This window comes from Nesoenas mayeri (assembly GCF_963082525.1).
Source record: "Nesoenas mayeri genome assembly, chromosome: 5".
Classification (NCBI taxonomy): domain Eukaryota; kingdom Metazoa; phylum Chordata; class Aves; order Columbiformes; family Columbidae; genus Nesoenas; species Nesoenas mayeri.
In genome coordinates, this window is record NC_137548.1 from 33,535,235 (window position 1) to 33,550,620 (window position 15,386).

At 44.9% G+C, this 15,386-nt stretch overlaps 1 protein-coding gene across 8 annotated transcripts in view; it reads right to left on the bottom strand.

The window, feature by feature from the left end:
• Positions 1–12,133, bottom strand: part of MEIS2 (Meis homeobox 2) — a gene marked incomplete at both ends in the record, with an annotated part of 171,789 nt that extends 159,656 nt beyond the window's left edge. For 4 of the 8 annotated variants that reach the window (XM_080344794.1, XM_080344793.1, XM_080344796.1 and 1 more), the window contains 5 exons: positions 5,351–5,500; positions 6,425–6,475; positions 7,245–7,295; positions 7,855–7,996; positions 9,536–9,762. In XM_080344794.1, coding sequence (XP_080200920.1) covers positions 5,351–5,500; positions 6,425–6,475; positions 7,245–7,295; positions 7,855–7,996; positions 9,536–9,741 — 600 coding nt within the window. Of the gene's footprint in view, positions 1–5,350; positions 5,501–6,424; positions 6,476–7,244; positions 7,296–7,854; positions 7,997–9,535; positions 9,769–10,809; positions 10,822–12,097 lie in introns of those variants that run through there. The other 4 variants (XM_080344798.1, XM_080344797.1, XM_080344792.1 and 1 more) reach the window with 3 other exon arrangements.
• Positions 12,134–15,386: the final 3,253 nt, after the last annotated feature.

The following is a 15,386-nucleotide window of genomic DNA, read 5'->3' on the forward strand; positions in this document are numbered from 1 at the left end:
AAAGACAGCGGAATGACTGACATGATTGATACCACCTAAGTACCTCCATACATCAAAAGATTGTTTACTATGCCAGACACAGAAACCTATACACGTACATGTACGTGTGTTTCTCTGTGTGCATCCGTGTCTATGTTTTGTATGTATAAAGTTCAGGATGGTATCTTACGAGATCGTTCTAGAGCACAATATTAATAAACTTACTACGTAAAGAAATTTTCAATAAGTAAATGAGCCACGAAAAACTCTAATTTTGACATGACGTATGTTTTCTAAAAAGGACTACTGATATTACTAATGTCTGTTTTCTTACAGATGCATATTTAATATGATAACTTTTTTCCTACCAGAATTACACTATTTAAATAAAACACAAGGTGGTGTGGTCAATCAGATATCTGTGTATGTATGTGTATATACGTACAAGTTTTAATTCTTGTCCCTTGATTTTGCATTTGAGGAAAGAGTCAGGAGAAATTTTTTACACTCCTAGGATGTGGCGACATTCTGAAAAGCTGCGTGCTTTCTATTTTCCAATTAAGATTGAAATCAGACGTGTAATCCACCTGTCAGCAAGGAACGGAGACTTGAAAAATCAGGGTATTGCTGTTTTTTTAACTGACCTTCTACCTCATTCTGTGTGGCTACACTTCATCTAGACTGAAAGACAACTCAAACTAAAGAGGAAACAGCGGCGTCAAACAGATAGTGAAGTACATTATCCATTCAGACTGAGAGAGACCAGTTTAAAATTAAAACACTCAGATTTGAGCTCTAGAGTACCTTTGGTTGTGGAGTACCTTAGCCCATCAAAAAGAGGAAACACACAATATTAGCCACAGTCTCGGAACGTTCCTGATGCTCCTTTCCCCTTCAGAAAGCACAGGGCCTACCATAATGTCCTACGTCTTAAGCCACATACTAAGAAAATGGTTTACTAAAGAAAAAAGTTTGCCTTATTATTGTTGAAGTTTGTTACTTAGTTTCCCTCCTGACACAGTGCAAACAGAAAGGGCAACTTTGGGGTTTGATCCTGCATTTCTTGCATTCTCAAAAATCCCACTGAAGTCCATCAAAGTATGGCGTACCTGGAGATTGTGGTATCAGGCCCTCAATTACTTCCTCATTACTGAGATCTTACCTAAAGATTTAATTACGTGACTGGAACACACATATATTACCCTTTTTTTTTTTTGTTCTCATCTGCAGGATGTCAGGAATTTGCACAGATCATTCTTTGAGAAGAAGTATTAAAGAAATCTAAAATGTCTGGATGTCCAAAAGTACTAAATAAAAGTATCTCCCCATCTGAGAGCTGAAAGGTTTAATATTCAGACTAATATTTCTTTTCTACAGCTAACGCATCAAATTTCTAATTTGTCAATAGTCCTTTTATAAAAAAGAGAGGTATGTATATTTCTATCCATTTTTAATTATATTTTATGAATTATGATCTGTATATTATTACCTCTCAGCTGCAAATTTACTAGAACACATAAATATAAAAAAGACTGAGGCCCTGATCCTGCTCCCACAAAAGCCAGCAGAAGGAGATACATAAATTTCTAGGGAAGAATTACTAAGCTTCAAAGTAGGCTTGTGCTAAACGAAGAATTGTGTGGCATCAGGTGAAGCCAGGTACAAAATAAATGCACTTAAAGTACAAAATATTATCATACACTGAAAAAGTTTTAAAATCTCCAAATTTTACAATTATCACATTTTTCAGATTTAAATAGCTCAAAAGGGGGGGAAGATTTGTTGGCAGTCTCAACAGATATTTTAGGCTGAACACAGAATGCAGGATAGGGCCCAGAATGTTTATATTGAACAATAATAAATTGTCTGTGCTGGGAAACTCAACTTGAACTGCAGCTGGAAAGTTTTCTTTCCTCCTTTTTTTTTTTTTTTTTTTTTTCCGCTAACTGATCTGGTTCAACCAGGGCATAGCTGTAATTACCTTCTTCCCATCTACAGCTAATACCTCAGAGCAATAAAAAAATATGAGGGTGTTAAAAATTCAAACACTAATTACAGGCTGTTATACTTACTAAACACACCAGAGTAATAACAAAACTTTCAGCTTCTTGTGGCCAGCACTGCACTATTTGATCTACCAAGTCCCTGGACCCTTTACACTTACTGTATTACATAAGAGTTAACAGCGCACTAAAATAAAATTTGATAAACATATTTATTACCAAACACATCTAGCACAACCGCTTACAGCTGTCTTCTTTTCCCAGCACAGGTGTACCTCTGAAGGGTTCATTTCTTTGTTGATTTTTGTTTTGGTCTCCAGTTAAGTTATATAAATAGTAGAGCAGTATATTTTGAAAAGGGAAGCATGCGCTGTTTTGAGTACCCCATTTAAAGTCTTATAGTAGATATTGGCTAATCCTGCAATTCTTTCTGTTACTTTTCCTTCTGCTACGTTTTCAGGTCTAGCACAGGAATAAAACTCAGACCTGCCTTAGCTCCTAGGTCAGCAATGCCACCATCACCAGTACTATCCCTTGCACTCATATTAAACACACACGGTGTGGTTTTCTACCACTTAATAAGAATAGAGGTGTATGGATATTTGGGGTGTCAAACAGCTGTCACAAACTGTCACCTCCACAAGAGAAACCTTGGCACACAACAAATTAAACTACACTTCTTTTTGGCTATCAGTATTCATAGCCAATCAGTTGAAATGCTCCTTGTATTTCATGTGCAAATAAAACCAGGAGGGGAAGACCCGTGGATCAGAATAGTGGGCCAATACATAAAACAGAGGAAACAACATGCTGTCTCTGTCCTTCTGAAGTGGCTCATCATCACCCCTGCACCAACTTTCACCAAATGAGATCTAGCCTGAGGCTATATATTAAATATGCATATCAAAGCAAATGAAAAAATAAACCTGGAGAGTCAAATTGGACAAATTTGCATGCTTGAACTACTACATTTTTCAGGTAGATGCTCACAAAAGATAGCTCATTTTTTGATAGTCTGGCATGTTTATTTTAGCCATTTTTAAAGCTTTTATTTCTCTAGGAATAAAAGTGGATTTCTTCCTGCTGGTACCTCGTACAGTGTAAATATAAATGTGTACACACACAGTAGTTTGACTAAACTATAAAAGAGTGTTAAAGGTTGGGGTTTTTTTTTGTTTTTTTTTGTTTGTTTTTTTAGGAAAACAAGCTAATATTAAAAAAAAAAAAAAAAAAATCCAATAAGGAGACACGTCTCCCAAAACGCATGAATAAAATGTAACTATGTGATACAACTCTTCATTTCCCAGTTGGTGTTCTGGTTGCACAAATTATTGCTTCCTTTCAAAACAAATAGCAGGGGGCTAAAGTAAAAATGTTATAGCTCAAATCTCCAGGAAATAAAAGGCTTTAAATTATAATACCCAATGAAGTGGTAAACCCTAACGGGTGCAAGATAAATGGGTTGTCATATTTATTTGAGTTTGTTTTTTGGGCCACAAAAGCAAGTGGAGATTCTTCTTAGGGAAGATAATACTTATCAAATTATCAAAATGCTAACCCCCTCCACCCCTGTCCTATCATTGTGTGTAAATTTAAATATTATAATGGCGCATTGCAAATTGGCTTGAGCATTCACCATCTGCCAGAACCCTAAACAGGCTAGTTTATCTAATCTCCTCAATATAAACATAAGCATGCTCCATTTCTACACTTCCACTTGAAACACAGTCTTGTAAAGAAACTGTACTGGAGAAATATGTATCCTCTTCCTTTTTTTTTTTTTCTCTTGCTCTGAATGATACACAATGACCTCCTATCTTTCAGGTTGCCATTCATTTCAATTTATTTTGTAGTAGTCTCCCAGAATGCTTATGCACATGAATTTAGGGTTGTGAAATGACATAAACCAAATATTTTTGAAATAGTGTCATGCCTCATAGAGTTTATTATCTACATGTGAGATAGCTGATAAGCAGAGAAACTTTCAGGAACCCCAGCATACATCTTTTTTTCTCTCAAAATCAGATATTTAAAATGTAAAACATTTCAAAAATCTTGTCCTTCAATGTTTACCGAACACAAATAAGAAAATGAAAGCTAAGGCTTGGGTCCAAAAATATTTCTCGGGCTCTGGAACTAAGTCGTGCCAGAAGGGGGGCATTTAGAAGAATTTATTACTATTTTATCTCCCAATTAAGCTTCAGTCCAGGTCTAGCGTAATTATCAAATACACACACAAACAACATGTTTTCAAAGGAAACAAAAGCTCCTAGAAAGCTCATTCTCCCTGGGCTTGCAGCTACTCTCCTTAACACACTGGGAAATAAAGGCAGGCGCCTGTGCAGAAAGCATGTTTAACTTCACACCGGGTGTTAAATTAATATTTCAACCGCTAAAATATTAGACTGTATCATTTAGATTATGAGTTCAATTGAATCCAAAACTGTGTAAACCCCTTTTCCCCCCAGGGAAGCGTTCCTATAAATAAACTAGAGTTCACACCCACTCTTTTTAACCAGAGCTATTCCTTTCCTTTTCTGCGGTACCAGCTGCAATCTCTCCCTTCACATCCCGAAGTCTCTCCGCGTTTACGTCTTTGTAAGGATCACACGAGTCGCTTCAAAACCCGGAAAAACAAAGGCACTCTCCTCACCACGCACACCGACGTTCAGTCCTACACACATAACACTAACTCACCAACTCCTAAAGTGTTAAAATCAACGCTAACCTACGGTTACTCAATCATCATTCTCTCCAGCTTTCTGTAATACATTGTTAATAATTGCTTCATCAAGGTTACTGTCTTTTATTATGAAGATGCTTCAGGCGTTTGGCAATAAGTCCATATTCTGACAATAAGTTGCTATAAAGCACAAGCATTGGAAACTCTAATGTGCTAACCCCTTTTTTTTAATGCAATATAGTATTGCCAATAATTCTCATCACTTGTCATCCCCACGAGAGGGGAGGGGGGAGCAAATCAGCAAACTTTCTCCCTAACTTTCCTGTCTCTGCTTCCTTACATTGCTGCATTGATTACAGAGTTGGCAAAGAAGAAGAGAAAGCACCGATCCCACATCAAACCGACAGTTTGCTAGCTCTGCAAGCCACCCAGACCAGGAAACTATTCAAACCATTGCAAAGTCGCTGCTTTACAGATAGAAACAGAAGGAACATTTTGCATTTCTACAACTTTACAAAGCGAGAGGGAAGAAAGAGTACAGATGGGATCCGAGGTTGCAAGAGGTTAAAGTAGCAATAATAATACTACTCATAGACAACAGCAGCAAAACAATGAAATCGGGGACAGGTCGTCCTAAGCAGGTGAAAGTCTTTAAAAGTGCCATAAAGAAATGAGAAAGACTTACATGATCAGCTAAATTTGTGGAAGATCCTGAGAGTTCTTCGTGGTCTGATTTGGAGCTGCCATCCCTTTCATCAATAACGAGGTCTATTGGCATTTTTCCTTTCAAACAACTAATGTACCGATGGCAGAAGTTATCGCACAATTCATGAACCTGAAAACAGGAATGAAAATAATAGCATCAATAATGGCAAAATATCAGGTTGCAACTCTTTTTTTTTTTTTTTGGGGGGGGCGGGGGGCAGCAAGAACAACCCTCTCATCTACTCCACAAGTTACTCTAATTAAGGGGCACAACAGTTGAAGGCAAGGAAACAATAGAGAAATTGTTGCAGCACATATTATTCTCTAGAGACTTGCCGCAGCAACAAGTTAGAGAGAGAGAGATAGTGGGCTCAGTCTGGTGTGCAAAAGAAAATCCGATTTGACGATAACATCAGAACACTGGGAGCTGGACTCGGGCGGTACCTCTGGAACATGCACAGCCCATGCAGGTATAACTAGTCACTCGGGACAGGATCGGTTTAAACTGGGGCTAAAGTAACGTCTGTGTGGCCGGCAGCAGCAAAAGGAAGCTACTCGCGCAGGCTGTGGGAAGAGTCGTTCTCGTCCCAGGGCACAGCCCCCTCCCCACGCCGCGCAGGGGCCCCCTGCCTCTTCCAAACATTTAGTGCTTGCTTGGGGTTAACATGCCTGCCAGAGCTGGAGAAATGCAGGAGTGCTTTCATTTCTCTTTTTGTTAAACATATTATTTCCGAGTCAGGAAAAGAGTTTCTGCTGAAGGAAGGGATAAGATGGATGGAAGAGGTTTAATAACATACACATTTCATGACTCGGTTGAAATTACTCTGAAAAAAACAAAAACAAAAACAAAAACAGCCGGTCTGGGCTGGGCATGGCTGTCAAATGTCACATGCTCTGATGGCACAGGTTACGGCATCACACTGCGTTTCCCCTGTCTCCTCTGGGCATGTTTACAAGTCACCCAAACAGTCAAGGTGGGTGGGGGGGTGCTGGGAGGGACAGAGGTGCTAGGGAAGGAATGGCTTGCCCCCCCGCCCACCTCCGTGACTCTTACCTTTTCTAATTCCAAAAGATGAAACCTTAGTACTTGTATTGCTTGGATCATCTGCAAGAAAGTTTTGAGCAAGGGGTTACATGGGAGACAGGAGCACGGGTGCTGTGCAGAGCTGAGAGCCCAAGCAGGCAAGGGGAAGAAGGGGATTGTCAGGGCGCGCAGTCATTATCCAGGATTTTAGCTCATTGGTCACGCTTGAACAATTTTGATCAACTTTAACCTAAGCACTTGATTTTTATCATATTTATTCCAGGAGCGGTGATTAGTGCTTTATTACCGCGATCTTGGAGAAAACCTCTTCCTCTCTTCCTCGCTCCCTCTCAACACCTCGGCCCTTATCCCTGAGGGTCCGCAGAGAAGTCAAACACACACTCCCACCCTCCCACCGCCCGCGGGAAATGGGCGGGGGGGGGGGAGGAGGAGAGCATGAATAGTTTGGCATCTTCTTTACAAGCGGATTTAGCCACTTTGAATATTAAAATCGTTCACATTAGCAAAAGAATTACGTTAGAAATCTCCAGCTCTCTCTTCTTAAGCAGTTATTTCCTTCACTTCAGCTTCCCGCGGCTTTCAAACACAGCTTTGCAATGCGCTGGCGTTCGAGAGTTTGCCCCGGCGCACTCTGAAAGTGCAGCTCTTCGAAGCGTCTTGACGGTAGCTCCCCGTCTCTCCCCCCCCCCGCCCAGCCTGCGCAGCCCGAGTGCCCGGGCCGGCACCCGCCTGCCCCAGGCCCCGGACTGCGGAGCGCGCTTGCCGGCAGTTGGCGGCGGGGTCGGGCAGGACGGGATGGGAGCGGGGCAGAGGGTTAAGTAGGCCTTACCAAATTGTCCAACTCTGGATTTGAAGAAAAAAGTGGTTTTTCAGCACGGACCTGCAAGAAAAAGAAAAAGCGGCGTGAATTACAGCTCCTCTCCTCAGGCCTGTAACCTAATCACTTGAAGGGGAAAAAAAAGCCCTGTGATAAAACCGGCGGGTACAGGTCAGATCAAAACCCGGCTGGACGCCCCGGAGTCACCCGTGCTGTGAAGAGGACCCTGCACCGCTCCTGCCAGCCCAGTGCCGAGCCGGCCGCCCTTGCCACAGGAGCCCTCTCTTTTTGGTCTCCTGCCTTCTTCCTCTCGCTCCCTCTGCCTCCAAAACTCGGGCACGGTTACACTTCCCTTTCATTAAGGCAGGAGGGCGAGGGCCAGGAGGCTCGGCCCGACAGTGCGGAGGGGCTCCCGGCGCAGGAGGGTCGGGACCAGCCGGCCCTTCAGCGCACACCCCCGCCGCTGCCCTCCCGTCCCGGCGGCGGCCGGAGAGGGGGCGCCGGGAGGGGCGGGGGTCGAAGGGGGTCTCCCCCGTGCCAGCGCCCGGCCGTGTGGGTCGAGGAGCTGAGGAGGTGACGGGAGTGCTGGGAAGGGCCAGGGGCGGGGGTATAGGTGCCCGACCTGTTTGGCGAAGACGGCGATGTCCTCGTTGAAGGAGTCGGAGGAGCAGACGTCCCCGCCGGCCACGCCGGGCTCCCGGGGCGTGCAGGTCGCCAGCTCGCACTTCTCAAAGACCAGAGCTAGGAGGGGGAACAACGGGTGCCTACCGGGCAGTGGCACACAAAGGGAGGGGAGGGGGTGGGGGAGAGGGAGAGGGAGAAAGAAGAGCTCTAATCAACAAGTATTTTTTTTTAATGCACGGACACATAGACACGGACACAGCCGTGCTCTGCAGCCTCGCAGTACTGCTTCGAGCAGAGCAGGGGAGAACATGATTTTGAAATAAAACCGCGGCTTTTGGTGTTGTGGGCTTTTCTTTTTTTTTCCCTTTTGGAATTGCGATGCCCGAGCCGCATCCCCCGTGTAGTCCCCACAGATGAGGACAAACGTGACCTCTCCGCCAAACGCACAAGGCACCAAACACGCTCATGCAGGCAGCAGCTCAGCTGGGAATCCTACACAGCTTAAAATAACGCGAAACCTGGAAGATCCCATCCCTACCCTCCAGCTATGACCTGAAATGAGAAGCACGGCTAGGCAAACTGCAAACTACTTAATACGTAATTTTATTTTTCAAGAGGCCTGCTAACAAAAATGTGGTGAAGTTTCCTGGCTTAGGAAGCACACCCAAGTAAAATACCAGCTGTCCAGATAAGTGAGCTGGGGAGGGAGTGGAGCGAGGGAGCACTTTGCGAAATATTTTCCCATAGTTGGGGTAGTCAGAAAAAATATATATATATTTAATCTGTGAGCTAAGTAGTAAGCATGCATTTGTCTCTTTTCCCATTTGGTGCCTGATCAAGGCCTCACACTCTGTCATATATGTTACTATATTTCCTTTCAGGAAAATTTAGTATTTTTTCTAAAAGACACTGAAGGGAATCAGTGTCATTCTCCACAAGCTATGCCCTAGCACAGGTTTGAGTTTTGTTTGCTACATGTTTCTTTTTCATCTTGTTCTTCCTTTCGTAAACAGAAAGCCCAGCTCAGTGCCCCCAATGTATTTATTTCTTCTGTCTCAGAGAAGAGCTGCTTGCGAGAGCGAATCCCTTTTATTCTTACTACCTTCCGAGATGTGAATGGCTTTTTATTTACAGTGTTGGAAAACTGTTATTATGGCACGAAGGAGAACACCAGAACAACACTTCTCCGACTAAAATCCAGAGCAATGAGAGCCGCCTCTCCTGCCTGAACTCCTAACTGGGGCCTTTCCCAGAAAGACAAAAACCCACAGAGGGGAACAAAAAAAGAAAAGAAAAAAAAAAAGGACAAGGCAACACCACTTCCCCCAGTCCAGCCTCTCTTCCCGAGAGGTCTGTTTTTCCAGGACCCGTTTCCCGTGGGTGCTGGCACCTCAGCTAAGAGTCAGGCTGGGATTGCACTCGCCCCGAAATTGCCAGCAGTGGCAATGCCACCGCGCGGGTCTCCCTCCGGAGCGGGCGGCTGGGGGGCCCCCGACCGCCGCCCTCTCACCGGGGCTTCCCCCTCGCCCCGCTCCGGGGCTCGGCTCGCCTCCGCCGCCCGCCACCGCGTCCCCGTGGGAGCCCCCGCCGCCCGTCCGCCCCGCTCCTGCCCTCGCCGCTCCGCGGGCACCGGCGCTGCGGAGCCGGGCCATGGCGCCGGGCGGCCCGGCGGCACCTACCCGTAGATCGCATCCTTGTCCCGCTTCAGGGCGTCGTTGACAGCGGAGCCCATGCTGGCCGGCATGACATTGGGGTGCGGGGCGTGGGCGCCGTAGTGCTGTCCGGCGTGGAGCGGCGGCCCATGGTTGAGGTGGTGCACCGGGGGGATCGGCCGGGGGGCGTGGGGGTCCCCGTACATGGACGCGGGCACCCCTACTCCGTCCATCCCGCCGTAGTGGGGCAGCTCATCGTACTGTCAAAAAACGGGCGGAAGAGAAGAAAGAAAGAGAAAGGGGGAGGGGGGGGGGGAGAGAGAGGAATAAAAAAACAAACAAACAAACACAACAAAAGTCAGAAGAGAGTAAAGCACCCGGACAGACACGAACAGAGCAAAACAAAACAAGAACAGCCACAACAGAGAGAGAAATGTGCAAAATGAAAATCAACAGGGATCGGGAGCAGGGGCTGGAGAGGCTGAGGAAGGAGTGGGGGTGCAGGGAGAGGTAAAGGGGGAAAGTGTGTGTGCCTGTGTGTGCGGGGGGAGATGGTCCTCTTCAGCACGGGCAGGAGAAGCCCTAACAAGGAAACGGGGATGAAAAGGAAGGAAACGGAGGAGAGAAACTAGAGTTACTCTGCATTAGAAAGGAAGGACAAAAAAATGAAACATAAATGAATAAACAAGCAGAATCAAAAGCAACTATATAAATAAATCAACACTGGGAAGGGGAGAATAAAGTTAGGGTGCATCGGGAGGGGGGAGGGGGGGAGATAAAGGGGGAAATAATCTGAAAGTTACCAGAAACATTATTTAGAAGCAATTCCCCTTGTCCTTGTCAAAGCCAGAGACAAAAAAAAAAAAAAAAAAAAAGGAAAAAGAAAAAAAGAAAAAAGAAAAAAAAAAGAAGGCAGCTATATGTGTATACATATATATACGTCCGTATATACACAAACACACATATGTGTTTCTTAGTCTTTCCTAGGCAGCGGCTGTAACGGCAGCAGCAGCAGCAGCAGCGAGCTTTCCCCTGTGAAACCCGTGCTACTGAGCAGGCAGAGAGCAGGGAAATCGCGCTGCTGGGGGAAAAGCTAGAGAGGAAAAAAGCGTGGAACAATTGCAGAGAGAGACACACACAGAGAGACACTCACGCACACACACAAAAAGCTAGTGAATAATTTTTGCTGCTATTTTTTAATAGTGGCCGCCATCATCAGCAGCAACAGAGGAGAGCAAATCGGACAGGCCCCTCTTAAGAGAGGATTTATATATAGGTAAGTGTTGGAGATTTAAACCTACCCTTTGCGCCATCAGTCTGCGCTCCAATAAACTCCTGGATGTGTCGTATATTTAATATCCCAGTCCAGCAAAGAAAGTGATTTAGAGTGAAGAAGATTCCTTTTTTTTTTTTTTGCAACCCACTTATAGACTTCTCCTATCCTCCAATATGGGTAAATAATAATAATAACAACAATAACAACAACAACAATATATAAAAAACAGTCAAGAACCACGATGAGTTTCTGTGTTTTCTTCTTTTTTCTCTCTCTCTTTCCTTTTTCTCTCTCTCTTTTTCCTTTTTTCTTTCTCTACGGAAAAAAAAAAAAAAAAAAAAAATTGTCAAGCCCCCAAACTGAAGGTTACGATCGGCCCGTCAGCAACCCACATGTAACCAAACTGTCGTGTCTCATGGCTTTTTGCCACTCCAGCTGTCAATCAAAGCCAGGGAATGTCAAGGTAGTGAATGAATGATGGTTGATGATGATGAAGAAGAGAGGAGGAATCTTTTTAACCCCGGTTTCTTCTTCCAGTAACTCCGCGCTCGGGTTTTGCCTTTTAGGATCGCTATAGGGCTGGTTTTTGTTGTTGTTTGTTTGTTTTTTCTTTTTTTTTTAAGTACTGTGAAGGGGGATGGGGAAAGATGCGAAGAAAAATTGAATAGTTTGCAAAGCCCGGACTTCCCCCTCTCTCTTTTTTTTTTTTTTTTCCTCCTCCCGGTAGGTATTTTGTCTCCCTCTCTCTCTCGCTCTCTGAGATGAGTGAGTGTCAGTAAGTGTTGGCAGGTTGGCTGCTGGCTGCCTTATAGAAGAGGCTCAGTTTTGCAGCGCTGATCGGCGGGAGAATGAAGTGACGGAACCCGGAAGTAGTGGTGGCCATAGCCAGTCCTGCAGCGCGGCGGCGGCGGCGGCGGCGGCGGCGGGGAGCGGCGGCGGCGGGGAGCGACGGGGAGCGGCGGCGGGGCGCGGGGCGCGGGCGCGGGGCGCGGGGCGGCCCAGCCGGCGGAGCGCCGGTGATGCGCAGCGCGCGGCAGGGCGGCCGCGGCGCCGCGCGGGGGGAGCCGCGCAGCAGCCCCTGCCCCGAGCGAAGCAACGCGTGTAGGAAGGAGCGAGCGAGCGAGCGTGCGAGAGAGAGGGAGGGAGGGAGGGAGGGAGCAGAGAGGGAGGGAGGGAGGGGAGGAAGGACAGGGAGAGTGCGTGTGTGCGAGAGGGGGGAGAGGCAGGGGAAAACTGCAGAGAGCGAGAAGAAAAGTGCGATAGAAGCCCAGCCCCGGGTTGGTTTGCGCTAGATTATTTTAGCAACAAAATACCTTCCGATTAACCGCGATGTTTAGCGTCTGATTTATGCGCTGAATTATTTATTTAAATCGCCGGCTATCGCTGTTGCGGCGAAGAGTATGCGAGTCCGGGGGCACGGAGAGCTACAGCGTACGGGGGGGGCGCGCAAAGTTGATCTTCCCCGGGAAGCGAGCCTGCTCCGGCCAAGTACGCGCCTCTCCGCCAGCATGTTATGTTGCAAGTGTGGTTTCTTTCCTTTGACAATTCATTGTGCTTTTCTAAAAATTAATTTTCCAGGGCATGACGAGAAAGCCTCATTCAAACCGTGTTTGGCACCGCTCTTCATAAAGTGATCGCTGCTATCAAGCGCGCTGTGGATGTCTTGGGGGGAGATGCGCAGGGGGGGGGGAAGAGGGGGAAATCCCTTTTTAGTTTTGCGATTAGGCTGCCAGGCTTTGAAAAGGGCTTAAAAACAAAGTCATGCTCAGCCTTTTGTAGGAGAGATCCAGATGTTATGTAGATTTTTGTTTGCATGTTCTTTTTGAGCGAATCCGGCGGCGAGCGCTGTATTTACGTGTGTATGTGGCTGGACTTTGCCGTATATCGACGCTGCGCTTGTGGAATGCGTGCTGAAGTATTAGTTCGGTAATGCCTTCTAATGGTAGTGCTAATTACAATGGGGTTATTTAGCAAATTAAGTGCGATGATGCACCCCCCACCCTTGAGCACCAAATGAACTTTTCCAAACACACACGCACGCACACACACAGACGTTAATTTTGGTGTGTTTCTCTCGCCCAATCACTTTGCCGGAGCTAAACCGTGCCTTACCTCCGAGCAGTCAATTACCAAAGCTACCCGGGATCATCAATCATGGGGGATGCTTGAAGTTTAGGGGAGGAGCGATGGTCAAACTATCGATTGCTGCAGTTTTGTTCTCCCAACCCCCCACCCTCGTTCACGGTCCCCTGCACATAAAATCTAAAACAGACTATACCGTTAATAGTGGGATTTATCAATGATTATGTACCCAGTTGTGAATGTGGCCTCATACATTGGTGGCTTTTAAAAATACACGGCAGGAAAAATGTGATTTATTCAAATAGTTTTTATTTGCGTTTGTTTTGCTTCTCGTGATGATGACGATGGTTTTAAGATTTTTTTTTTAACTTTAAGAAAATTACTCAAGGGGTAGTTATAGATATTTGGCCTGATTTTAATAGGCGTACGGAATGAGCTCCAGAGGTCAATAAACCCCTCCAAAATGATGAATGATTGAGTACCTGTGATGATGATAGTGATTACCGGAGCAATTAAACAGTTTGATTAAATGAGCCATCATAACAATGATGTCTGCGGGAAATCAGCCCTCACATATAAAGAAAGATAGTGTGGAGGGCTGACAAACGCCAGTGGGCATTCCTGCGTGTTCCGATAGCGCCGAACCCTGCAGAGCAGGGCTCTATTCACAAATATAGAGGGAATAAGGAGAAAAGTCCTTCTCCTACTTTTAGCCAGAATTGCACCCTGCTTAAAACCCGCCAGAAGCCGGAGAGAGCAGACCCGTTGTTTTTTTCCTAGAGGATCTCCTCCAAGATTAAAGCTAGTCCTAAGAACAACCGAATTGCTGTGACTGACTTTCACGGGACTGTAAAGAGAGGTGAGTAAAAATGCCCTTAGTATGTAGATCTCTTTCAAGCAGTGGTTAAGTCGATTCATTTCACAGGGAAAAAGCCAGTCTTCTTGTGCAGTATTTTATACTCTGTCGTATAAATCGGTAACGTAATTCAAGATATTCATGGTAATGAATGCTTGGCTAATCCTTTGGGTGCGCAGAGACCTACAGAGCAGTAGGTTATGCAAATCCTTTCCTACTTTTACAGCTGTAGTTTTCTAACAGATTTTTTAAGAGATCTAGTAATCGGTGAAAGCTATTTGTTTTTTTCTGTCCCACTCACTCTTTGCCCCAAGGATGCCAGATTTCTAAACTTGCATGGAATCATTTGGTTGTGAATACAGCCCATACAGCCACCTTAGAGAATGTATTTTAAATATTTGTAGCTTTCAAACTCGTTTTTTAACTAAGGCAGTGCAAACCTACAGTCTTGCCGCTTGAGATATACAAGTGTGTCTTATTTCAAGTAGTTTCAAATAGAAGAGGTCTTTGCATGTAATGTGGCCGTGCAAAAGTAATCTAGCTCTATTGAAGGCTCTATATATTTGTTCAGATCTCAAGCTATAGGAGAGGTTTATCGTTTTTCTTCTCAAAAAGAAGTTTTTAGATGACTTGTCTGCCATAGAAGAAAGATCTTAATTGCTATGGATTTAATTTTAGACCTGGTTTCTTTTTCATAATTCTGTTTTTCATGTAAGTCCCTGTAGGTCTTGGTTTTATTGACTAAGAAATTGTTAGAAAGCAATCTAAAATCAAAGCTGCAAAAAAAGCAGCCAAAGGTTTTTGCAGTGTTCAGTGCTGCTTCTTTCACCCTTTTTTTTTTTTTTTTTTTTTTTTCTTGTCCCTCCTAAACTAATTAACCCCCTGCGTTGGCTTGTCCTGCTGTGCATGTGTGTAATCTGGGACAGGGATCAACTTTAAAAATTATTTTAACTTGATAGAAAGTGAAATTTCATATGGTAAATGAAGGGCTTTCATGTTCCTCCTGTGTCTTTTTTCCCCGTGAAAAGAGTTGAAGCCCTTTTCCTCTTCACTATCCCAGTGGATTAAAGCACAGAGAGAACATGGTTTATAAAGCGCTACAGTTTAGCCATTAAAAAAGGAATCTCATTTTAGCGCCTTTAAATGAAAGTACTCAGCTATTAACAAAGATGCTGTTGGGCACTCGGAGGAAAATGGGATACATGCAAGCAGGGGGTGAGGGCTTCCACATTCTTAGGTCATTTTTTATTTTTTCCCAGCCTAGTGACATATTTCTTTAAAAGCATAGTAATTCGGGAAAACTAAATTGGCCAATTTCCATTTCTCGTGCATCACTTTCACAGCGAAGGCTGTTTCCAGGAAAAGTGTGAGAGACGAGTCGGTGGGGAGCGTGTGTGTGTTTTGGCTTTTTTTTTTTTTTTTTTTTTTAACATCGGCTCAAAAGTCCAAAGAGAAATGAGGTGTCCGGTATGGAAGTGCATCTCAGTCAACAGCCATCTCCTTTTGCCGAGGCTGGAAATGGTTTTAACAGGCGGTAAAATTTCATCTTGTGGTGTCAAATTGGGGTCAGTTTGGGGTTAGCGCTCTCAGTGTCCGAGCAGGAGCTGTCCAGCTGTGTGGGGATTCATTAAGGGCAAAAGATCCGTTTCAAGAAAAACAATACA